Genomic DNA, 19,971 nt, shown 5'->3' with positions numbered 1-19,971 from the left:
GGGGGTCTCGGGGGTCTTGGAATGTTGCCAAAAGCACTTGGTGGCTTGATTTTGATCCATCTAGGGATGTGCCACCGATGTATGAGAAGATGGAACCTGTGGGAATTACCCGGGTGTGAATGGTGAAGGGAAAAATGTAGTTATAGGGTAAATTACAGATTTTGGGGTTTCTGTACAGGGGGGTTAAGGAGACAAGATGGAGGAAACAAGGCAGGTCACAAGACTCTTCCTCCTTCTTCTTGTCATCCATCTTCTGCTGTGGTGTTGGCACTTGGGGATTGGTCTGGGGTAAGAATGTATCCGGTGACGAGGGTGATAGGTATTGGGGATAAAAAGTAAATATGATATATGTAGTTTTTGTTATAAAAGATGTGCCCGCCTTGGGGGTGGCCAGAGTGCCGTTGGCTGCCGTGCTGGTCAGATCCCAGTCGGGCAGAGAAGGGACTTTACAGATAAGATATAATAAACAATTCTGAAGACCGAAAAACCCTGGAGTCCAGACTCATCTTTTGAGACACAGCCTGCCAGAACCATCCTAAGCGTGTGTGGAGACAGAGACAAACAGCCGAACTCCACATCTCCTCTGCAGTGTCTTGTAATATCCTGAACAGGGATGCTTGCCTGACCCTGCCACATTCTCTGGGCTCTGCGCACTACCTCTGTCCTCCCAGTATACTCTCCTCAAATACTGACACTGGTTTTCATATACAGAAATAATTGCATTTTATATACTCTCCAATCCAAAATTTCCTTGGATTTCAGAGGGTGTATTTTCTGTCCTCTATGTCAGGCAGTTGTGAAAAGTGTGATTTAGACAGTGATTTATATCGTCTGTGGCACAGCCTTCACAGTACTCAGATGGTGCTTAATGATACCATTGCAGAGTAGCTCATAAAACTGGGCACATAAATGTTTTTATGATTATGGACATGCATGGGCTCAATTCCATATATCTCCCTGAATTTAGGCATTTCTGCTGAAATAGCTTTCTGCCATTCTGCAGTGCACCTGGTAAGAGGTCTGGGCTAAAATCAGCTAAAGCATTGAGTCATTTGTTTCTCCAGGGTTGCCAGTCCCTGGAGAAACATAACTTAAAACACTGAGAAAGCAATAGTGCTGAGAAACACTAGGAAAGAAATAAGTAAGGCCTCCCTTGTTGTCTAGCTTAAATTTTGTTCTTTGTGTGAAGAAAGAGATCTTTTATGCATTAATTTTAGAACACACAAGATTTAACTGAAAAATATTCCTTTCAAACCATCTCAAGCTGTTACCCTGTCAGCAGGAAAAAAAACATGCTACTAACTGAGCTGTCATTGTCTCTGAGGAGTCAATCTTTAAGCCACTCTCTCTCCATCTTTTAAAGTAGTCTTACAGAAACATGACCTGTCAAGTGTGAACAAGCCAAACCATAGGAAAGGAATATCAGCCAGAAGGATTAAAATACTGAGGCAGAAAGATGCTGAGAGATGGATCTCATGATTTTGGATAAAGGGCCTTGTAAGAGAAAAGTTTGGTAGTTTGACAGAAGAGAGATTTGGGAATGGGGAAGAGAAAGAGGTACAGACTGGAATATCATTTTGATAGGGAAAAGAGGTTGAGGATGTCTTTGCAATAGTAGGAGAGAGGGGAGATGAGCACTGAAGTGAGATGAGAGGGATTTGAGAATTGAGCCTAACGGTATTGCAAAATGGTAGACTTGAGGAGACAAGACAGGAGTATTTACTAGACAAACTTGATGACACTGTCGTTGTCAGTGCCCTCCCCATGCACATGCAAGCACACTCCCAACGCCTTCTTCGTGGGCAAACAGCTGCTGACACTGCTAAGGGGCACGCTTGGATGTGTTTGCAGTAACAGATTAGCTGTCCCTTCTGTTGAGAAATCACTTTTCAGCCACAGCTAAAACTGGTTCATTCCAGGACGAATGTTTTCTGTGGAGTGGCTGCTGCACTGTAGAAGGCTGACATCCATGTAAGTTTATGGAAACCTGGTGGTGGTCAGCTGAAGACCCTCATGACCCACCTAATTGTCTTACTGTCAATTTAGTTATGAATTCTGTCTTAATCTCCCTTGATTCCTGCCTAGAGCCTTCTGAACAAGATTCATACTGAACTGGGACCAGTTGTCTGCCTCACATTTTTTTATCCCTCCCTAGCTGCTCATATAGCATCTCTGCTCAGATATTTTGGTATGGATCTGGCAACATCACATCACACTTATTTTTGTCATTTCTTCAGCTTCATTAACCTAGGATCTGTCTATGGGCTCTTTTTATGGGGAAAAAAAAACCAACAAACAAAAACCTCTGAACATTTTCAGTTAATATGTTACAAGAGAAAGTTTTTTAAAACAACTCTCCTTTTGAATAGAATAGCTATGCCATGTTTTCTTGGCCAAAAGTGTTGACAATACAAAATATTAACAACTGTAGTTGAATAACTTTATTTAAAAATATGCACATATATAAAAACTATTTTCTTTAAAAATGCTTACATTCTACAGCCTATTTGCATGAAGATAAATAAGACCAAAGGTCCTGCAATTATGTTTTAAATTCACTGTCTTGTCCTTCAGAAACAGACTGAGTAGAACTAAGAAATAAAATTGCAGTTAAAGATAAAAAAATCCATTACTTTTTAAAAAATCTATTACTTCTCAGCTACAGCATCTCAAAATTAAAAACTGTTTTTCTGTGAAGAGGCTTAACACCTACCTATGAGTCCAATGGAGTAGTCACACAGTGATTTAGTGGGAGATCAAGAATTTGATCACAGAAAAAGGTGCTCACCCACCGTTGTCATAAGTAAGACTATGACTTCAGGCACAATGAACATACCTCCACAGTAGTGTTCAGGGAAAACAAATTTCTTCAGAAAGAAATTTGGAGATCATTCTGGCATTCATTCTGCACAAACATAGGGCTAGAAAAAAGATGCAATACTTTCATAGAATTTTCTTATAGGTTGCTGGTAGAACAACTACTAGAATACTGCTTCCAAACAAATCAAGATTCAAAAAAGTTATAGATTAATAAACTTTTCATAGATTGCTTAATCATTCTAGAAGCTTGTTCTATTTAAATGTTCAAAGATTAAAGACCCTTTATCACAATTTATAAATGCCAAATCTAGCTGTTGAAGTTATAATGAGATTCAGTGACTGGAAGATGAAGCTAAACCAATTCAGACCGTAAATAATGCTCTCATTAGTTATCTGTGCACATATAAACTCTTGAAATAATCTATCAAGGGTTGCCCATCACTAAAAATTAAATCAAAATAGTTTTTTTAAATTTGGTAGACATGCTTTAATTCAGCAACATCTATTGGACTTGAAGCAAATTAAATAATGGATGTCCATTGACCTGTGTTACTCAGAGGACTGAAGTAAATAATTTTAAGGCCTATATTAATCACTAAGTTCTTTAATTTATCCAATGAAAATAACAATGTTATTGCTTGGTCAGGTGAGTTAATCCTTATGTCTTGATTTGTTTATTCTAATCATAGTATTAGAGTACCCATTGCAGGGGATACTTCCTTCCTCCCACAGCCAGCAACAACCCTAAAACCGACAAATGGGACACATCCTGGCCTCTAGGTCATGTTGCCGCCTTTGTCAGCAAGAATTCACAGAGGCCATGCTGGATCAGATAGGGACATTTTCACCAGCACTGCTGTCCAAAGGGATTACAGAGAAGGTGACATTATTTAGGGTTTTAACTATACCCTGCTGAGAGATGTACCATGGCAGTTACATCTTTTAAAATGCATTGCAGTGCAGCCTGGAAACAATGTGGTCATATTTCAAGGAAAGAGACATCTAAGTGTGCTTCTCATTAAGTTCCCAGTCAAGCAATTCCAAAGTCTAATCATTGCTCTGCCTTTTTACTTGGCTGGCAGTGATTCATTCACCTCCCTTGGACCATGTGCCAAATGACAATAATCTGCTCTCTGGGGGCTTCCAAGCAGTAGCTACTGTTATGTAGTGTGCTGTAATCTGAAGGTGCATTTCAGCATTTCAGACCAGCACAGTGACTGGTCTTTCATCTGTATTGATGATGATGGAACAAGCAGCATAAAAGCTGAAGAGAAGATGGGGGAAGGGGTTGTGACCTAATTGCAGCCTTCCAGTACCTAAAGGGAGTTTGCAAGAAAGCTGGACAGGGACTTTTCACAGGGGCATGTAGTGATAGGACAAGGGGGAATAGGCTTAAGCTGAAGGAGGGTGGGTTTAGGTTAGGTAATAGGAAGAAATTCTTTATTGTGAGGGTGGTGAGGAACTGGAACAGGTTGCTCTGAGAAGTTGTGGAAGTCCTGTCACTGAAAGTGTTCCAAGGCCAGGTTGGATGTGACTCTGAACAGCAAAGAGTGTCCCTGCCCACAGCAGGGGGAGTCGGAACTAGATATCTTTAAGGTTGCTTCCAATATAATGTGATTTTATGTTTTCAATTGGCCCTTTCATTGCAGTTTGTAACTTCTCTTTCCTTAGATAGCTGCTAACAGCTACTGGCCTTGCATCTGACATATATAAGCAATAAGAGCTATATATTTAGGGAGAAGGCTGTTACACCTTGCTGCTAGTCAAATTATATACTCTTTTGCATTTGGTGTAGTTTTGGTTTTTTGGGGGGCTTGTTTGTTTGTTGTTGTTTTTGTTTGGTTTTGTGGGTGGTTTTTTTTCCTAGTTAAATAACACTTTGGCCTAACTTATGGTCTGTGGTTTACAGCTTTGGTCAAGGATTTCTCTTTTGTAAAGTCCTTACACCACTTTTTCTACCCTTAAGGGCTGGTGCTTTATGAATCCTTTGCATATCAAATTGTTCCAAATGGCAGTCATGGAAGTCACCAACCACTTGTTCTGAAGAACCAGACAATGAACACTCCTTCTCCAGCTCCAGGCTGTGTAAGCCAAAAGGACATGACAGGTCTGCTGCCAGACCTCGTATCACCCCAGCTGTTACCAAAGCTATTTGTAGAACTTTTCCTTCCCTACCTGGAGCTTACTGCAACAGGTCAGAAAAGGGTTACTGGTCAAGGTAGCCCAGCTTGCCTTGACAGGAGAATAAGCAGCTCAGGAGCAGATTAGAAGGCGCAGTAAACTGCAACATTAAGGGTGGTGAGCTGAAGACAACTGCTTCTGCTAGCACAGCCAGATCTTGCAGTGAACGTGTACAGCAGCCTTAGCTTTGCTTGATTTCTCATCTAAAATAAGGAAAACAATAGAAAGTAGGATTTTCCTCTGGCAGCTTCTACTTATCTCAGTCTCATATACATAGCTCCCCCTTAATGCTGGATTTTAATTTGCCCATTGAGGCCTCTAAAAGCTTCCTTCTTTGTTCTTATTCACTTCCCACTCACTTCTAAAGACAGTGGCTGTGATCATATTGTGAATTCTGTTATGCAGCAGTACCAATTAGTACTTGAACTTATTCCTGACTGCTGCTTTAGAAGAAGCTGAAAGTATTTTGTCATTTTCGTTCTTCAGGCCACTTCATGAAAAATTCACCTTCTGCAATAGATTATGGGTTTGTAAATCACAATAATAATTCAAATCACAAAAACTTAATTTAACAGATTGAATTTATGCAATTTGTTGCTATTGCCAATGCATTCACTTCTTTCATGTTTAGTTCCAGCTCTGTATTGAATACAAAATGGAGACTGGGGAATGTACAACTAATCAAATGGGGTAAAATAAGAAGTGTCTATCTGGATCCTTATGTTTGGGCTTCAGGCAAAGTTGGTATTTTATTACTTATTGCTATTGCAATATGGTTTTGATGGTCACATTTCTTCAGAAACCTGTCACTTTGAAGCAGTCAGTATTTTGTTTTTTTCCTTATCCTCTTCAGCAGTGGTAATGATTAATCTGATTCTTTTGGCATGAAGTTTTAAATCCAGTCCCTTCAGCAGAATGAAATTTTAACCTTAGCAAATGGAAATCTGCCTTGTCAGTGTAGAGTTCTTTTCTATGTGCTGAAGGGCTAAATGTTCAATAAACTCTCCTACAATGATTTCATGAGTATACCTGCTCTCTCCTTGGTTGTCAGTTTGATTTTTGGTAGTGTAGGTAAATTTAGATTTCATTTTATAGGGAAAAGTGAGATACTCCTGCCAAATGACCTTAAGGGAGGTTTCATTCTGTGCAGCTATTTCACCCCCTTCTGTGAAAAACATTTCCAGAGGGGCATTTTATTTCACAGAATACTCTGATTTGGACAGGACTCACAGGAATCATCGAGTCCAGCTCTCAAGTGAATGGCTCATATAGGGATTAAAGCTGTGACCTCAGTGTTATTAGCACCATGTTCTAACCAACTGAGCTAATAATGAAACTTTTAATTACCTTAAGACCAAATCAGAAATAGAATTACTTGGCAGCTAAAATCTAGTTTCTGTTAATAGACTATCCCCTGGAGGTGTTGGAACAGCAGAGATCCTGCACCTCTGACACTGTAAAAACTGTTTCCTTTTAACAAAGGTGTTGACTCATTAACTGGCTTCTTTTGCCTTCAGTTTGTTCTTTTTTTTCAGACATTAATTTCATTTGGAATGCTTATGATGCACAGGAGTTTTGGTCTTCTTTTCTAAATAACTGCCAAAAAACTAGGGCCACTGTTTTCTATAGATTGTGTAAGCAGGTATCCCTTTTCTGTCAATTCACAAATACAGCAACTTCAGTTCAGTCCAGACAGTCACCTTTACAGGGAAAAAAATGTACTCTGATTACAGTGAAGACCTTTACTATAAATTTCAATGGGGCTTTTCCTTTATTAACATAATTGATTGCAAAATTATGTGTTAGAAGACATAAGAAGGCTAAGAATCAGTTAATTGTTCACAGGATGAGTATTCTTCTTTTCAAGAACAAGAAAATCAGCTAACTTCACATTTAGGGAAGTTGTCAAGTTCTGTGGAAGTGAGAAGATAGTTCCTAGTAAGAACTTAATCATTTCACTGAGGGCTGCTTTATTTAGGAGTCTATCAGTGTGAAGCTGTAAACTTATGCTGGATATATTCTAATTTTCCTTGTGCTGTATTTTCAAGGGCCTAAGCCTTCTGAAAGAAAGGATGGAGCAGTAAACAACATGCATCTCCAACACGCTGTGCACATGTAGTGAACAGACAGAATGTTGTGCTGTAGCATCATCATTTCCAAAGGAAGGAGGGTGGGTATATAGCTGAAGCCCAGTTTAGCCTTCAGCCCACTAAAAGCTGTCTCCTTCCATAGCCCACTGCTCACCAGCAGGGCCATGTCACAGCTCTACCCTTTGAACTTGACAAAATATTTACACACAGATTTAATAGATTACAGCCTCAGTCCACAAAGACTTACTTGTGCTTTTCACTGTGAGGAATCCCACTGAAATATTAATAAAGTTTGGCATCAACTTTTCTGAGAAAAAAGCTTGAAAAACTTGTTCATGACTCTGAGTGGCCATTATGAATCAAAAAATCAAATTGTTTTGAGAGAAGCACAGTAAAGGAAACTTGTTTCCTGTGATTTTTCCATCAGAAATTTCTCTCATAACCTGTTATACCCACTGGTCTTCTGCCGTCCTTAGAAATTTGCAGAATGACCTGCCCCTGTGCATAAATCTTGTGATGTGATGTTGAGTTTGGGTTAGCTCTGTAATTGATGTAACAGGACAGAGAACTCTTGTTTTGTGGTGCAGCCTTTCTTTTCTTGGGGTACTAACTGGGAGTTCCTTTCTACTGATTTCTATGAAAATTTTCAGATCATATTTACTTTGAATGAAAACAGCCAACCAGTTTAAAACACAATATAAAAACCTCTTGTGAGATGATGTGCAAAGGGTAAGATTACATAAAACCTCACTTCTTTAAAATTTTATGATTTTTTAATTGTTTGTTTTCCTCTAAATTTCCTTAAAATACTCTAGAGGCTACTACAATGGGTTATACCCATAACCTGCTATGGTTTATTTCAGTGAGGTTTTCATTAAGCTTGCAAGAAGGAGGAGAGGCAAACTTGGCAGAAAATTGTCTAACACATGTTCATTCTCACTCTTGAAATATATTACTTTCCCTCTGTGAATATGACTTTTGAATGAAAAGCCTTAAGTCTTTCACATTAAACTATCTGATGAACCTACTGCAATATGCAAGAGTCTAGCAAAACAGTGAAAAGGACAGTTTACTCTTTACTGAAAGTGAAAATTCTGGAAAAATGGAGTACAAAGAAATGTGAAAAGCCCACACAGGGCCTGACCACAAACTGGTAAAAATCAGTTCAGTGGTCATGTGCTGGATGATGCTTCTGTTTCAGCCCATCACACCAATGTAGTAAATGTGGACTGATGAAAGCTCTAGGATCATTTAACACTGACAGATTTGTGGCAGACATCAAATACTTGACTACTGACCATTGCATATAAACCTAGATTTAAAGAGAAAGGAGGTATTAGGAAGATTTTGCAGCAAAACAGGCTTAGTTAAATGAAAATCTGTATAAAGGATTAAAAGAGACAATATAACTGCTGTTTACTAACATTAATATGTATAGAATTTATTTTTAGAAATTCATTAGGTAAATGGTAAGAATCTTCTTATTCTAAACAAATTTAAATAGACCAAATTTAAAAAAAAATCCATCTTTTGCAGGTCTAGAGTAAGCTGCTATAAAAGCAGCTTGTTCACAGCTGTTGTTTTAATCATACGTTTCTTCCAACTATTCCTAGCAAAATGCTGTAACAGAAAAAAAATTCCTTTTAATTTTTAGTATTAATTGTTGCTTTATACTCTTGTAATTGTTGCATAGTACTGCAATTTGTGAAATAACTGAATGTTTCTACTTGGATCAGGCTGAAAACAAGAACATAATTCATCACCTTCCGTCTTCTTTACTTCTTATGGGTTGCTTATTCCAAGAAACAATTTAAGCTGTTCAGAATCCTCTTACTGTGATGGATTTGCTGTCATTTTGCTGAAGTCACCAAAATTAAACTTGTCATATTACTGAGTTAGGCCACAGAAATATTCCTCATTTCTGCCCACTGTTGCCACACAGTAATTGTATGGTCCTTAATTTCACTTTGATAATTTTCAGAGTAATTGTAGCTGTCTACATGTACAACTGAAAGATGGTCTGAGGAGATACCTGGCATCAAACCTTTGCTAGAGACCCATTGGTAAACCTGCCACTGGCTGCTCTCATTTGACAAACATCATTTGACTTGCTGGTAAATCCCCTAGTTTCTATTCAGGTGAGACTACTTGAAGCTAAATAAAGCCCCAGAATGATAAGCATGTATTTCAGGAGACAGACACAGTCTTTTCCTTTGATACCTGAAGAGGCAGTGGAGGTAACTGTGTGAGAAAGGAGAAAGAAGGACTAGACATTCTGGGTCAACCTGAAACACCAGTTAAGATTAACCTTCATGACTACAGCTGTGAAGCAACAGAGTAAATACTAAGGCAGAATAACTTGTTCCAGCACACACTGTTAAGACATGCTATTTGGTGAGGGAGGAATAAAAAATTCAACTGCAAACCCAAGATCTTATCATCACCTCATGGTACTTACCTGGAGCCAGCCAGAAGCAACTGAGGAACTTAAGTCCAGGACTGAATACAGTTGGTATTATTCTTACTTATTATTCCTATGGGGTAAAAGAAGGGGTTAATGACACCAGTGATACTGGGCACTAGAAGGTGAAGATCCTCAGACAGGACCATAAAGAGGCACTGACTAGACAGAGGTAGTGAAGAGAGGGAGACAAAACCAAAGATTAAATATATTTAAGCAATGACTCAACAGACATGCTTATGCTGCATGGAATGTAAAGGGAAGCTTGCAAAATGGAAAGAGACTAAGAAGTCTGTGGGGTGAGGTATGGACTTCAAGAGAAAAAGAAGAGGTGAAGCTGCAATGACTTATTCACAGATTAAGTAGAGCCAGCAGAAGAGAGAATTCGAGATTCAGATAAATTCATGACACAAATGGTTGGACCAATCAGGAAAGACCTTGAGAGTGTCACGTATTAAAACAGAAATAAATTAGGATTAGAAAGAAAAAGGAGAGGGTATCTTGCCTTAAATGGAACTAAAAGAATGAGAAAAGAAGAAATAGTGAATTAATAATTGCCCAAAGGCTATACTTGGTGTGATCCAACCAAGCAGTGGACAAGGAATGGACAAATGTCACAGGTTCAGCACTGGAATGAGTAATATCCTGAACTTTGTCAACATGTAACAGAGCTTCTGGAGTGAAACTGAGCTATCCAACACTACTCAACAGTGGTTGTATACCTCCAGCATTTTCATGGAATGTTCACAAACAGAAATGGGGGATAACCTTGAGAGGGACTGAGTAAAGAATCTTCGGTTTTTCTATATCACTTCCATTATCTGGAAATAATGGAAACTGACAGAAACTGACAGTTTCATTGCTGTGATCTTTCCAATAGCTGGTAGCTCAAAGTGTAAATGGTCAGCAAATCTGAACTGTTTAAAATTTCAAGAATATCAAGTGTTTCAAGGCAACTATTTCACTGTCTGAAGCATAAGGAGTTGATTAATTTATTTTAAACTGACTATAAGTGAAATACAAAAAGAGTTTGTGCAGATCTCCCAGTACTGAGGAAAGCATAGCAGTCTAGGTAGATGAATATGTTATGCAATGTAAAGACATTCTGCATCCATGGCACACATGAAAGCCTTGTAATACAGGTTTTCTAAAAGAAGTCAAGTATACTTCCTATTAGCTAAGAGGAAAAAGGCCTTAAACAAGCATGTTCAAAGTGCTCAGTTTAACAATCATGATTTGCATCTAGGAATACTGCATAAGTACTTGTTGGACAAGAACCAGGAGAACTTTGAGAGTGTGCGTAAAGCATTGAAAAACCAAGATTACACATTTGGTATTGCCACAGCGTTCCTTGAGGCAAGCATGCAGTAAGCCTCCCACAGACTTGAACCAAAGCTCTCATAATTAATAGTAAAGCTCCCATAGATTTGAACCCAGATTGTAGATTAGTAGAAGAAGGTGTAAATTTCAGTTTGAAAAGAGAATTCAAGAAGCATGTCACTGAAATACAGAATTATGTGACAGGTCAACACAAGTTGTGCATATATGCATTAATCAATGTCTGTAAATGTGAGAGCTTTTCTAAAACTTTGGGACCAGAGGGCTAAAACCTTTTGAGAAGTCAGTGAGGTCTTGGCTTTTAAATTAACAGTAGACTTTTTATTCTTTATTAGGAAGATTACCAGCTCAGGTTTTATTCATGATCATATGACTTCAACATACACTGACTACAAGTGTTTGGTACTATGGAATTATAATAGAAATGAAAATAACCTTAGGCAGTAACTTGAGTTCCTTCATATTCTACTTAGAGGATGACAAAGAGCTATAAAATGATCAGGGAATAGCCTCATCTGACAGGTTTTCTTCCAATCTCCATCCCTTTTCTTTTGCTACAGATAACTTCTGGCCCCATCATGCCATGACTCCTGCAGAGAGAAAAATCCCCTCTGTTGCCACTGCAAAAAGCAGAATTCAGAGTGGCTCACTGTGGACTTTTCTGCCCACACATGTCCAAGGCAAATGTTTACAGGACAAACAGTTTTCTGCAATGGAGGGATTATTTTGATTATAGGTTTGAAACTCCTTTCTCAACTTGGTCCTAAACCACATAACTCACTATGAATGACAGTGGATCACAGGTTGGCCATATTCTGTATTCCCACCACTTACACATAAAATCCTACTGTAGTCATCAGTACAGTAGGGTCCCCTCTCACTGAAGGTGTCACTGGCTGGCCTTGTGTCCCCATACCTATCTCCTAACTCATACCCATACCCAACTCACCTTTTAGGTGCTCTCACACCTCCGAGAGGGGTCTAGTCTGCCTCTGGAAGCACAGGGAGCAGGAAAGGGACTTGGCATCATGACACTTTGACTTGGGGAATAATGAAAACAAAAGTGTTAAAAACTAAAGACATTTTTAACTATCATCAAGTATCTGTGCATTTGTAAATAAAACCGAGGAGCTGTTGATTTGTTACCACACACTGTATTTAATTATTGCTATGACACTAAGGTATGCCAAGGTTCACCTGAACTAACTGGTACTTGTCTAAAGAGTTCCTGGGAAGTGGGCATGGGTCCATTTGAAGCAAGGTTTGAAAAACCCAGTTTTCCACAGAGAATGGCAGCACTTCCCTCTCCCCATCTGGAAACCAAGAACCTGTCAGACTGCCGATGCAGATTTTCCAGCTCTGGTCTCTCATCACAGGTAGACTCAGGATAGGATTTCAGCTGTTCTAGGCCAATCTTCCACGTGACAGAAGTTGTTTGATTTTGTCTTTTTTGGTCGCCCTTTTTGAGGAATCACCGGATTTGTTGTGGGACTGGGCGTTTCCCTGGCAAAATCCAGAGTCCCTGCCAGTCACTCCTGTTGAAGGCAAAGCACACCGCGGGCGCGGGGCTGTCACACGGCCGAGGAAGCCTCCCGGGGCAGTTTCAGTGACCGCGGGAGATTCAGCCTGAGTCACCGGGATGACAACATCAGCTGTCACAAATATGAAGAGAATCATGTAGCAGAACACCACTGACATCCATTTCATAACTTGCTGTCTTTAATGAAACTGGATAATTATAGCTAAGTGTACTGGCTATGCCACCGCCGATATTTGTTTTTTACATCGATCTCGCTGAGCAGGCGTCTATCAAGTGTCGCCCTCTCCGTGGCGGCGCTGCCCTCAGGCACAGAAAGGCACCTCTCAAACAAGGCTCCCCCTGCCCCAGTGGTATAGCCGCGCCTTCCTCCCCCATCCCGCGGCGCCCGGTGGTTGCTGCTGCGGCGGCGCGTGCGCAGAGAGCGCCCGGCGGCGGCGGCGGGCGGTGCTGAGGGGCCGGAGGGTCGAGCCGGGTCCGGGCCTCCCCAGGCGGGTCGGACCGGGCCGGGCGCTCCTGGGGGAACGGGCAGGGCAGTCCCGGCGCCGGGAAGGGCCGTCCTGTCATTGCGGGCAGCGCTGTGGGTGAGGAGAGGGGTTTGTGCATCGGGGCCGGTCTCCAGGTGTGCGTGAGGGGCTCGACGGCCCCGGGGGCTCGGGAGGGCTACGAGGGGCGTCGGTGCCGTGGCGTCGGAGCTGTCACGGCCCTGCTAGAGCCGGGGCTTGCGGTAGTGAGTCGCGCTGTTCAGGGCCTGGTCGTGCCGTGGCGTTGGTGTGTTTTGCCCTAGTTTTCCCCGAGGAGATGGGGGGGGGGGGTGTGGCGGGGGGCGCTGCTGGGACTTGGATTCGGTCTCGCCAGCTGTGATGCCGTGGGATGGGCGAAGGGCCGTCGGGGCTCCCGGCCATCCCCCTCCTTTTAGCGGGGCACCTGCGAGCAGAGGGCAGGGCGAGTAGGTGCAGCACGGGGAACGGTGGTGGTGGCATTTGCTGCCTGATGAAGCTCGGCAGGCGCTGTGCCCTCGGTGGTCTTTATGGCCTTTTTGCTTGCGTTCATCAGAGTCCCAAACGCACGGTGGTGTTCAGCACTCCCAGGCTGTGGCCGGTGTGGTGGTCGTGCTCGTATCACCTGTATGGTTCATGAAACGAGCTGGAGTTCAAATATTTCAGTATTATCTGGCTTTTCCCTCCCCACAAGCCTTTTTGTTTGAACTACGATGTGTTCAGGAAGCTTCAGACAACTTGAGGCACTTAATGCTGGGCTGTTCAACTAATTACACTCATGTTGCTAATAATATGTAATAGTGTTGCTTGTCTGCATTCCATACTCTTTTTACATTTTTGAATATGTTTATTTGTTTGGTTTTTTTTTTTTTTGGAAAGAGGCTTAGTGTTCAGAAACTGATTGCAGAGTCTTGTTTTGAGCCGTGATCATTACAGCCCCTTTTTGGTGTAAGTGGCCCCCCTTACTGCATTAGTTTTCTGTAGTTTTATGCCCTGGATCTGTATTTGAGATTCTGAACTACACCCAAAGCTGTAGTAAATGCTGTAAAATCAGTGTGGGAAAAGCAGGGGAGTAGAACATTAACTGTGCAATGCTGTTGAAATAAAAGTTTCATAAGTAACAAAACAGGGTTTGCTTATTGTATTTTCTCTTCCTTTTTCTTGCCTTCCTACTTGATCCTCTTCTGCTTTTGCTTCAGTGCATTACTTTGAACTAGTAGGGACTTCATGGGCCAGTTGTAAATCTTATTGCTTATGGTTTTTTGTCTGCCTGTCTTTGGGATGACTGTGCCTAATGGCAACAGGATCAAAGTCATAACTGCAGTGGATGTGAGCCCTCTGTGGTTTTGAGTCTAGATATATGAATGTACTTGAAAATTCACTAAATTTTTTTATCCTTGTTCCAGATGGACGAATTTATGCTTACTGGTTTGCATAATAGCAGAGGCTAAATAGGCATGAAGGAGACTATAGTGGGGATGAGAAGTGTCCAAAGAGAAGAAATGAATCCTACAAATGATCATCCAGTGTTTGGGACCGTTTTTGACTGGGACTATCTCTTATGGGAAATTCGTTTGACATTTTTAGCTGCTGGTTTTTTAATCTATTTGGGAGTATTTCTTCTGTCTCACTGGTTGTCTTCTTGGAGAAGTACTACTTACCGTGCCTTGTATGCAAAGGAGAAGGTGTTTTGGAATATGGCAGTCACACGTGGTGTCTTTGGACTTCAGAGTTGTGTTGCTGGGTTATGGGCTTTGCTCATAGATCCTGTTTTTCATGCTGACAAAGTATATTCACAGCAAAAGTGGAGTTGGTTTAACTGTTTAATAGCAGCTGGATTTTTCTTGCTTGAAAATGTAGCAGTTCATGTGTCCAACATTATTTTTAGAACATTTGATGTTTTCTTAGTAGTTCATCATTTGCTTGCTTTTGGTGGCTTGGCTGGTTTAGTAATTAATGTGAAATCTGGACATTATCTGCCTTTGATGGGAATGTTGCTGGAGATGAGTACTCCCTCAACATGCATTTCCTGGATGCTTCTGAAGGTAAGAATGTGATAATTTTCAAATTATGTTTGTAACAGTTTTCATGCGTTTCACTTGTCCGTAGATAATGTGTGGTTTGTTGGGATAATTTTTCATCAAAACTGCATTTATCCAGCTGATACCAGTTATTGTCATACCTGCTTTTGTCAGGATGGCACTTGTGCGGGCACGTGCACAGTAGGATGGTACAGATCCATACCAAGTTTAAGATTCCATTATATATATGTGGAGTAGCACTGCACTATGAGGAAAAAATGCCTGAGAGTGTGTGTATATAAAACTGGGTATTTGTATTCGTTCTGTAGATTCCTCAGTTCCTTATCTTGAAGTAACAGTTTCACTTCTGCGTACTTTGTGTTCTTATTTTTCTAGGCTGGCCGTGCTAACACCTTTTTCTGGAAGGCAAACCAGTGGGTGATGATCCATTTGTTTCACTGCCGCATGATTCTTACCTACCACATGTGGTGGGTGTGTATTTTCAATTGGAATTCTATTATAGAAAACCTGGGACTTCTTCACTTCATTGTTTTATTCTCGGGATTATTTGCTGTTACGCTAATACTTAACCCATACTGGACATATAAAAAAACTCAGCAACTCCTCAGCCCAACTGACTGGAACTTTGAAAATAAAGCTGTGGAAAATGGAAAATTAAATGGTGAAACACATCAAAAGAAGAGGATATAGCACTTAAACAACAGTTTCCCAGCAGGGTAACAGAAGAATGCAATGCAAAGTCATTCTTTGCACGTGAACTAGAAGATTTTGCAAGAAGCTCATTGATGCAGTGACTCCTTGCTGGTAGCACTCTGAGTGCATCACAAGTGTTGAAAAGCATTGTTTGTGTTTATTATCTGTATACATATAAGAACTTTAACCCTCGTTATAAATTACACCAACAATTTGTCAGGTTGGACAGTATTTCGTAATTAAGCAGTGATGTGCTCCCTAATGGCATGTTTTTTTTCTTAATGCTTCAAAGTGGCTTTACAGTAAGTCATCTATTAAGCTCAGCTTGAATCAAGTTTAGCTTGAATCCTATTTAACATATGGTAGAGATACTGAAAATTATGTTAAATTGTGTATTAAGATCAATTATGATCCAAGTTAGGTATGCATGGGTACCTAATTCCTGTCTGCCAGTGAATCATTCCAAGTGGCAGAACTGGTCAGTGGTAGAAGGCAGTCATGGCCGAGGTTTGGGGTTTTTTGTTGGTTGGTTTGTGGGTTTGGGGTTTTTTGGGTATTGTTTTTTGTTCCTTTTTTCTTTTAAGCACACTTAAGGAACAAGGAAAATAATTGAGTGTTTGCTGTCAAAGTTGTAGTTTTCAGGTTCCCCTCAGTATGGGAGGAGTTTATATCCACCAAAACCATGCATGTGGAGATCCATGGATTTGCCATATGTGTGGTTTGGAAGGTAATCATAGTGGCCCCTTCTGGACTTTAAATCAATGAAATACAAGTGGCAACGCCAGAAGGTGACTCTGTGTCATCCTTGAAAAAAATGCTGCTTGATTAGTAAAAATATTTTGTTTTTATGTCTTGTGTGAGGGGTCATGCAATTAGTTCCACTAGTGCTTCTGTTATGGTTTCTTTCATTTTTGGGAATGCACTTAGTTTTAGATGGTTTCAGAATCTGAGGTGACTCCTTGATGGAGGAAAGCCTGTATCACCTCCTGTAGGAGTTAGGTTGTTTTAATATTTTTATTTAACTTTAAAGAACATACCAAGCAACACTAGCAATACTTTGCATTTTATCTGCCTTTGCCTGAGAAACTGGGTTGCTCTTTAGATAGGGACTAATGGTGATTGATGTTCTCCCACTTAAGATACTGGTTTGATGGTTCCTGGGTGAAATGTTGGGAAGCAGATGGAGGAGGCATAAAGATCACGGTAGAAGAGAGTGACACCTAGTGGTAGGAGAATGACAGGGGTATTAGTTTTGGTGCACGGAACAAATGAGATTTAAAAAGTGATTAATTGGAGCTCTGTGTGACATGACTGCTACAGAAATTTATTTCCCAAAGCATTAAGACTGGACAAGTCCAAGCTGTGAAGAATTTTACATCAAGCAATTTTACATCGTCTCTACAATTAGAGACTTTGTAAACTGATCTGTGGTAGAGCATATTGTTTTAAATGTGTGAGGGAAGCACTCTTTAGTGTAAACAGCCCCATTTATTAATTTTTGGTGGGAATGTCTTTGATTTGTTCTGTATGATGGGAGTGGTTGGGTTGCTGTGTTCCCTTATTCACTCTGTGTGAGCAGAGAGTTGAATTGCTGTTCTATGATGGGGAGGAAACTTCTTACTTAGGTCACAAATACATAGGCAGATCTTATTGATAATGATGAAATGGTGAATATCTGAAATTGCCCATTCAAAACCAGGCTGAGAGGGTCACAGTAATTTTACATAGCAACCCTGTCTGATATTGTGCTGATGTTTAATAGATAAAATCTAAATTTGGGGCTATCTTCTTATTTTTAAGCTGGGCAGAATGAAGTTGCAGTGTTGTCTGCCTGGGCACCATCCTATGGTAAAAAGGTTTCTCAAAAGTTTGAAATGGTGTACCTGTTTCAAGCAGTTTTCTGTGGGAGAGTAATGTTAAAAGTACTTTGGAAGAAACCTGAGGGGTAAATTCCTTGGCCATGGAAAAATGTTCTGAATGCATATATTGCAGAATCCAAGCTTCACTTGTAGGAGATCCAGGGAGAAAGGCAGAGATTAAGTCATCAGGTATCAGAATGATGATGTACTCTATGAAGCTTCAAACTTGAAGGTTTGGATTCGATAAAACAAGGTAATAATTGTTAAAATCCCAGCTACAGAATTCTGAAGAATTGTAATAGAAAATGGAGGCATCAGAAGAAGTTTGGGATGAGTGTGTAATATTTATAGTGGCTGGCTAAAGAATGTGAAGTTCCTATGTGCTAAAATAAAAGAATATGGAGGGTGGGGGTTAGTAGTGAATTGAGACTGAAAAAAGACAGGTAGAAATTTATGTCATAGCGCCTGATGTCTAAAGTTTAATATTTTATATTATTAATGTGTAATGTATTATATACATTAATGTATTAATGTATATAATGTATAACTTTATTAATTGAATTTTAAATATTTCATTAAAATTGTGTTTTTATCATCATAATGCAGTTTTTTTAGTTTGCATCCTAGTGTGAGTTTTTTCACCAGAAGACTGTAAGGTTTGCATGTCTTAGCTATATAATGAATGCTACTCTAGAGCCCGTGTTAACCTAAACACTGGTAGACCTGCTAGAACAAGAAAGCTATGCAATAAAGCAAATAACAGCACTTATTCTATTTCTGATGGTTTAAGAGTACTTTACAGTCCAGCTAGAAATACAACACAACAAAAATACAGACAACCTTTCTTCTTTTCATGGTCTTTTCATGTCTTGGAGTTACCAGTTCTGTTACACAGAGCCTCTTTTTTTATACTTGAGTATAAGAGGACCTTTTATAAGGGCATGTAGTGATAGGACAAGGGTAATGACTTCAAAGTAAAAGAGGGGAGAGTTAGATTATATTAGGAAGAAATTGTTCCCAATGAGGGTGGTGAGGCACTGGAACGGGTTGCCCAGAGAAGTTGTGGATACCCCATCCCTGGAAGTGTTCAGGGCAAGGTTGAATGGGGCTTTGAACAACCTGGTGTAGTGGAAGGTGTCCCTGCCTACAGCAGGAGGGTTGGAACTAGATAATCCATGAGGTCTCTTCCAATCTCTGACTTCTGGGATTCTTCAGTGTCTATTGACTGCTTCCTTCAGGAGGATTTTCTGGTTTATGATTGTGGAAGTCACATTGCTCTGAAAAAGTTCTTGAACTGAAGGTGTTGGTACTTAACACTAAGTGATCCTTTTCAACCTAAAGGTAGAGTAGCCCTATGTGGTTGTAAATTTTGTTGAAGTGAAATTAATCCAAATCCTTTTGGGCCTTCTTACACAGATTCATCCATAATCCACAATTTAGAAAAATTCAGTCACCTTCCATAGTGGTTGGATTGGGTCACAGAGTTTGCTGCTGTGGATTTGGAAAACTTGTATAACATGATTTTGGGTGAATTATTTGTTTGCCAAGGTGACTGCTAGGGACTTGGCTCTGCTTTCTTGTTGAACAAGCTTATTTGAGGAGTTGTGTTCATGTCACCTTTCTGAAGCTTTTTTTTTTAAAAAACCCCAAACAACAAAAACCCAAGCCGGCAAACTGTGGTGGGGGTATTGGTGTTCAGTTGATTTCGTTTGGTTTTTTTGTTTTTTTAAAGAAAGGTGTCTGATCTGAGACAGCCTTTTCCAGTCATCTGGTTCTTATGGTCTTCATACAACATTCCTAAATCAGTGTTTTCCTCCATTTATAGCCTATATATTTTTTTCCAAAACTTGTCATTGTTTTCCCCCCTGAACCCACCATTTTTTAACTTTTACTCTTACTTGCAATACTGGTCATGATCGTGGAGTCACATTACCACTGCAATATTTTTTCTAGTAGTTTTCAATTCATGCTGTTAGGCACATCTTCCACTAAATATCCATGTCCAAATCTTTCAGAGTGTTTTTGTGTTTTCCTGAAAATATGAATTAAATATTGATGTGATATGCAGTTATGAGAAACCTTCTTTAACCTCAGGGACATTCCCTCTTAAAGTGAATTTTAAAGTGTTAAGCAAACTTAAGTCTGCTCTTGTACAATATATACAATTTGATAAAAAGCATCTTTACACTGTACATAAATAAAAGTATTTTATTGAATAGCTGTCTATTGTGATCTTCATTTCCTGATTAAAATAATGCCTGTTATTTTTTACTTGCTATTTGTAGCTTAAACAGTTTTTGCAGTGCATGCACTAAAATGTTTTATTTTGAAATGTTAAACATGGCAAAGGTAATGTCATATTCATGGAAATAGCTTATAAAAATCTTGTAAACCACTGTTCCTTCACAGCATTTCATGCGTTATTCCCACAAGCATGTTTGGAACACTAG

The 19,971-nt window shown here is 40.0% G+C and overlaps 1 protein-coding gene across 2 annotated transcripts; it reads left to right on the top strand.

The window, feature by feature from the left end:
- Window positions 1-12,852: 12,852 nt before the first annotated feature.
- CLN8 (CLN8 transmembrane ER and ERGIC protein) lies at window positions 12,853-19,737 on the top strand. Of its 2 annotated transcripts, none has more exons than XM_009094799.4 (3): window positions 12,853-13,011; window positions 14,334-14,972; window positions 15,345-19,737. In XM_009094799.4, exons 2-3 carry the CDS (start codon window positions 14,385-14,387, stop codon window positions 15,657-15,659), a joined length of 903 nt encoding a protein of 300 aa, XP_009093047.3. In that variant the 5' UTR covers window positions 12,853-13,011; window positions 14,334-14,384; the 3' UTR covers window positions 15,660-19,737. The 2 variants fall into 2 exon arrangements, with proteins under 2 accessions (XP_009093047.3, XP_018775725.2); XM_018920180.3 differs by having other exon boundaries at window positions 12,862-13,049.
- The last annotated feature ends 234 nt before the right edge of the window (window positions 19,738-19,971 follow it).

Source organism: Serinus canaria, chromosome 3 (assembly GCF_022539315.1).
Source record: "Serinus canaria isolate serCan28SL12 chromosome 3, serCan2020, whole genome shotgun sequence".
Classification (NCBI taxonomy): Eukaryota; Metazoa; Chordata; class Aves; order Passeriformes; family Fringillidae; genus Serinus; species Serinus canaria.
This window is presented reverse-complemented; position numbering and strand designations above follow the sequence as displayed.

Coding starts and splice junctions, on each gene's coding strand:
- CLN8 (XM_009094799.4), top strand. CDS start 14,385: ATGAAGGAGACTATAGTGGGGATGAGAAGTGTCCAAAGAGAAGAAATG. Junction 14,973..15,344: donor TTTCCTGGATGCTTCTGAAG/GTAAGAATGTGA, acceptor TTATTTTTCTAG/GCTGGCCGTGCTAACACCTT.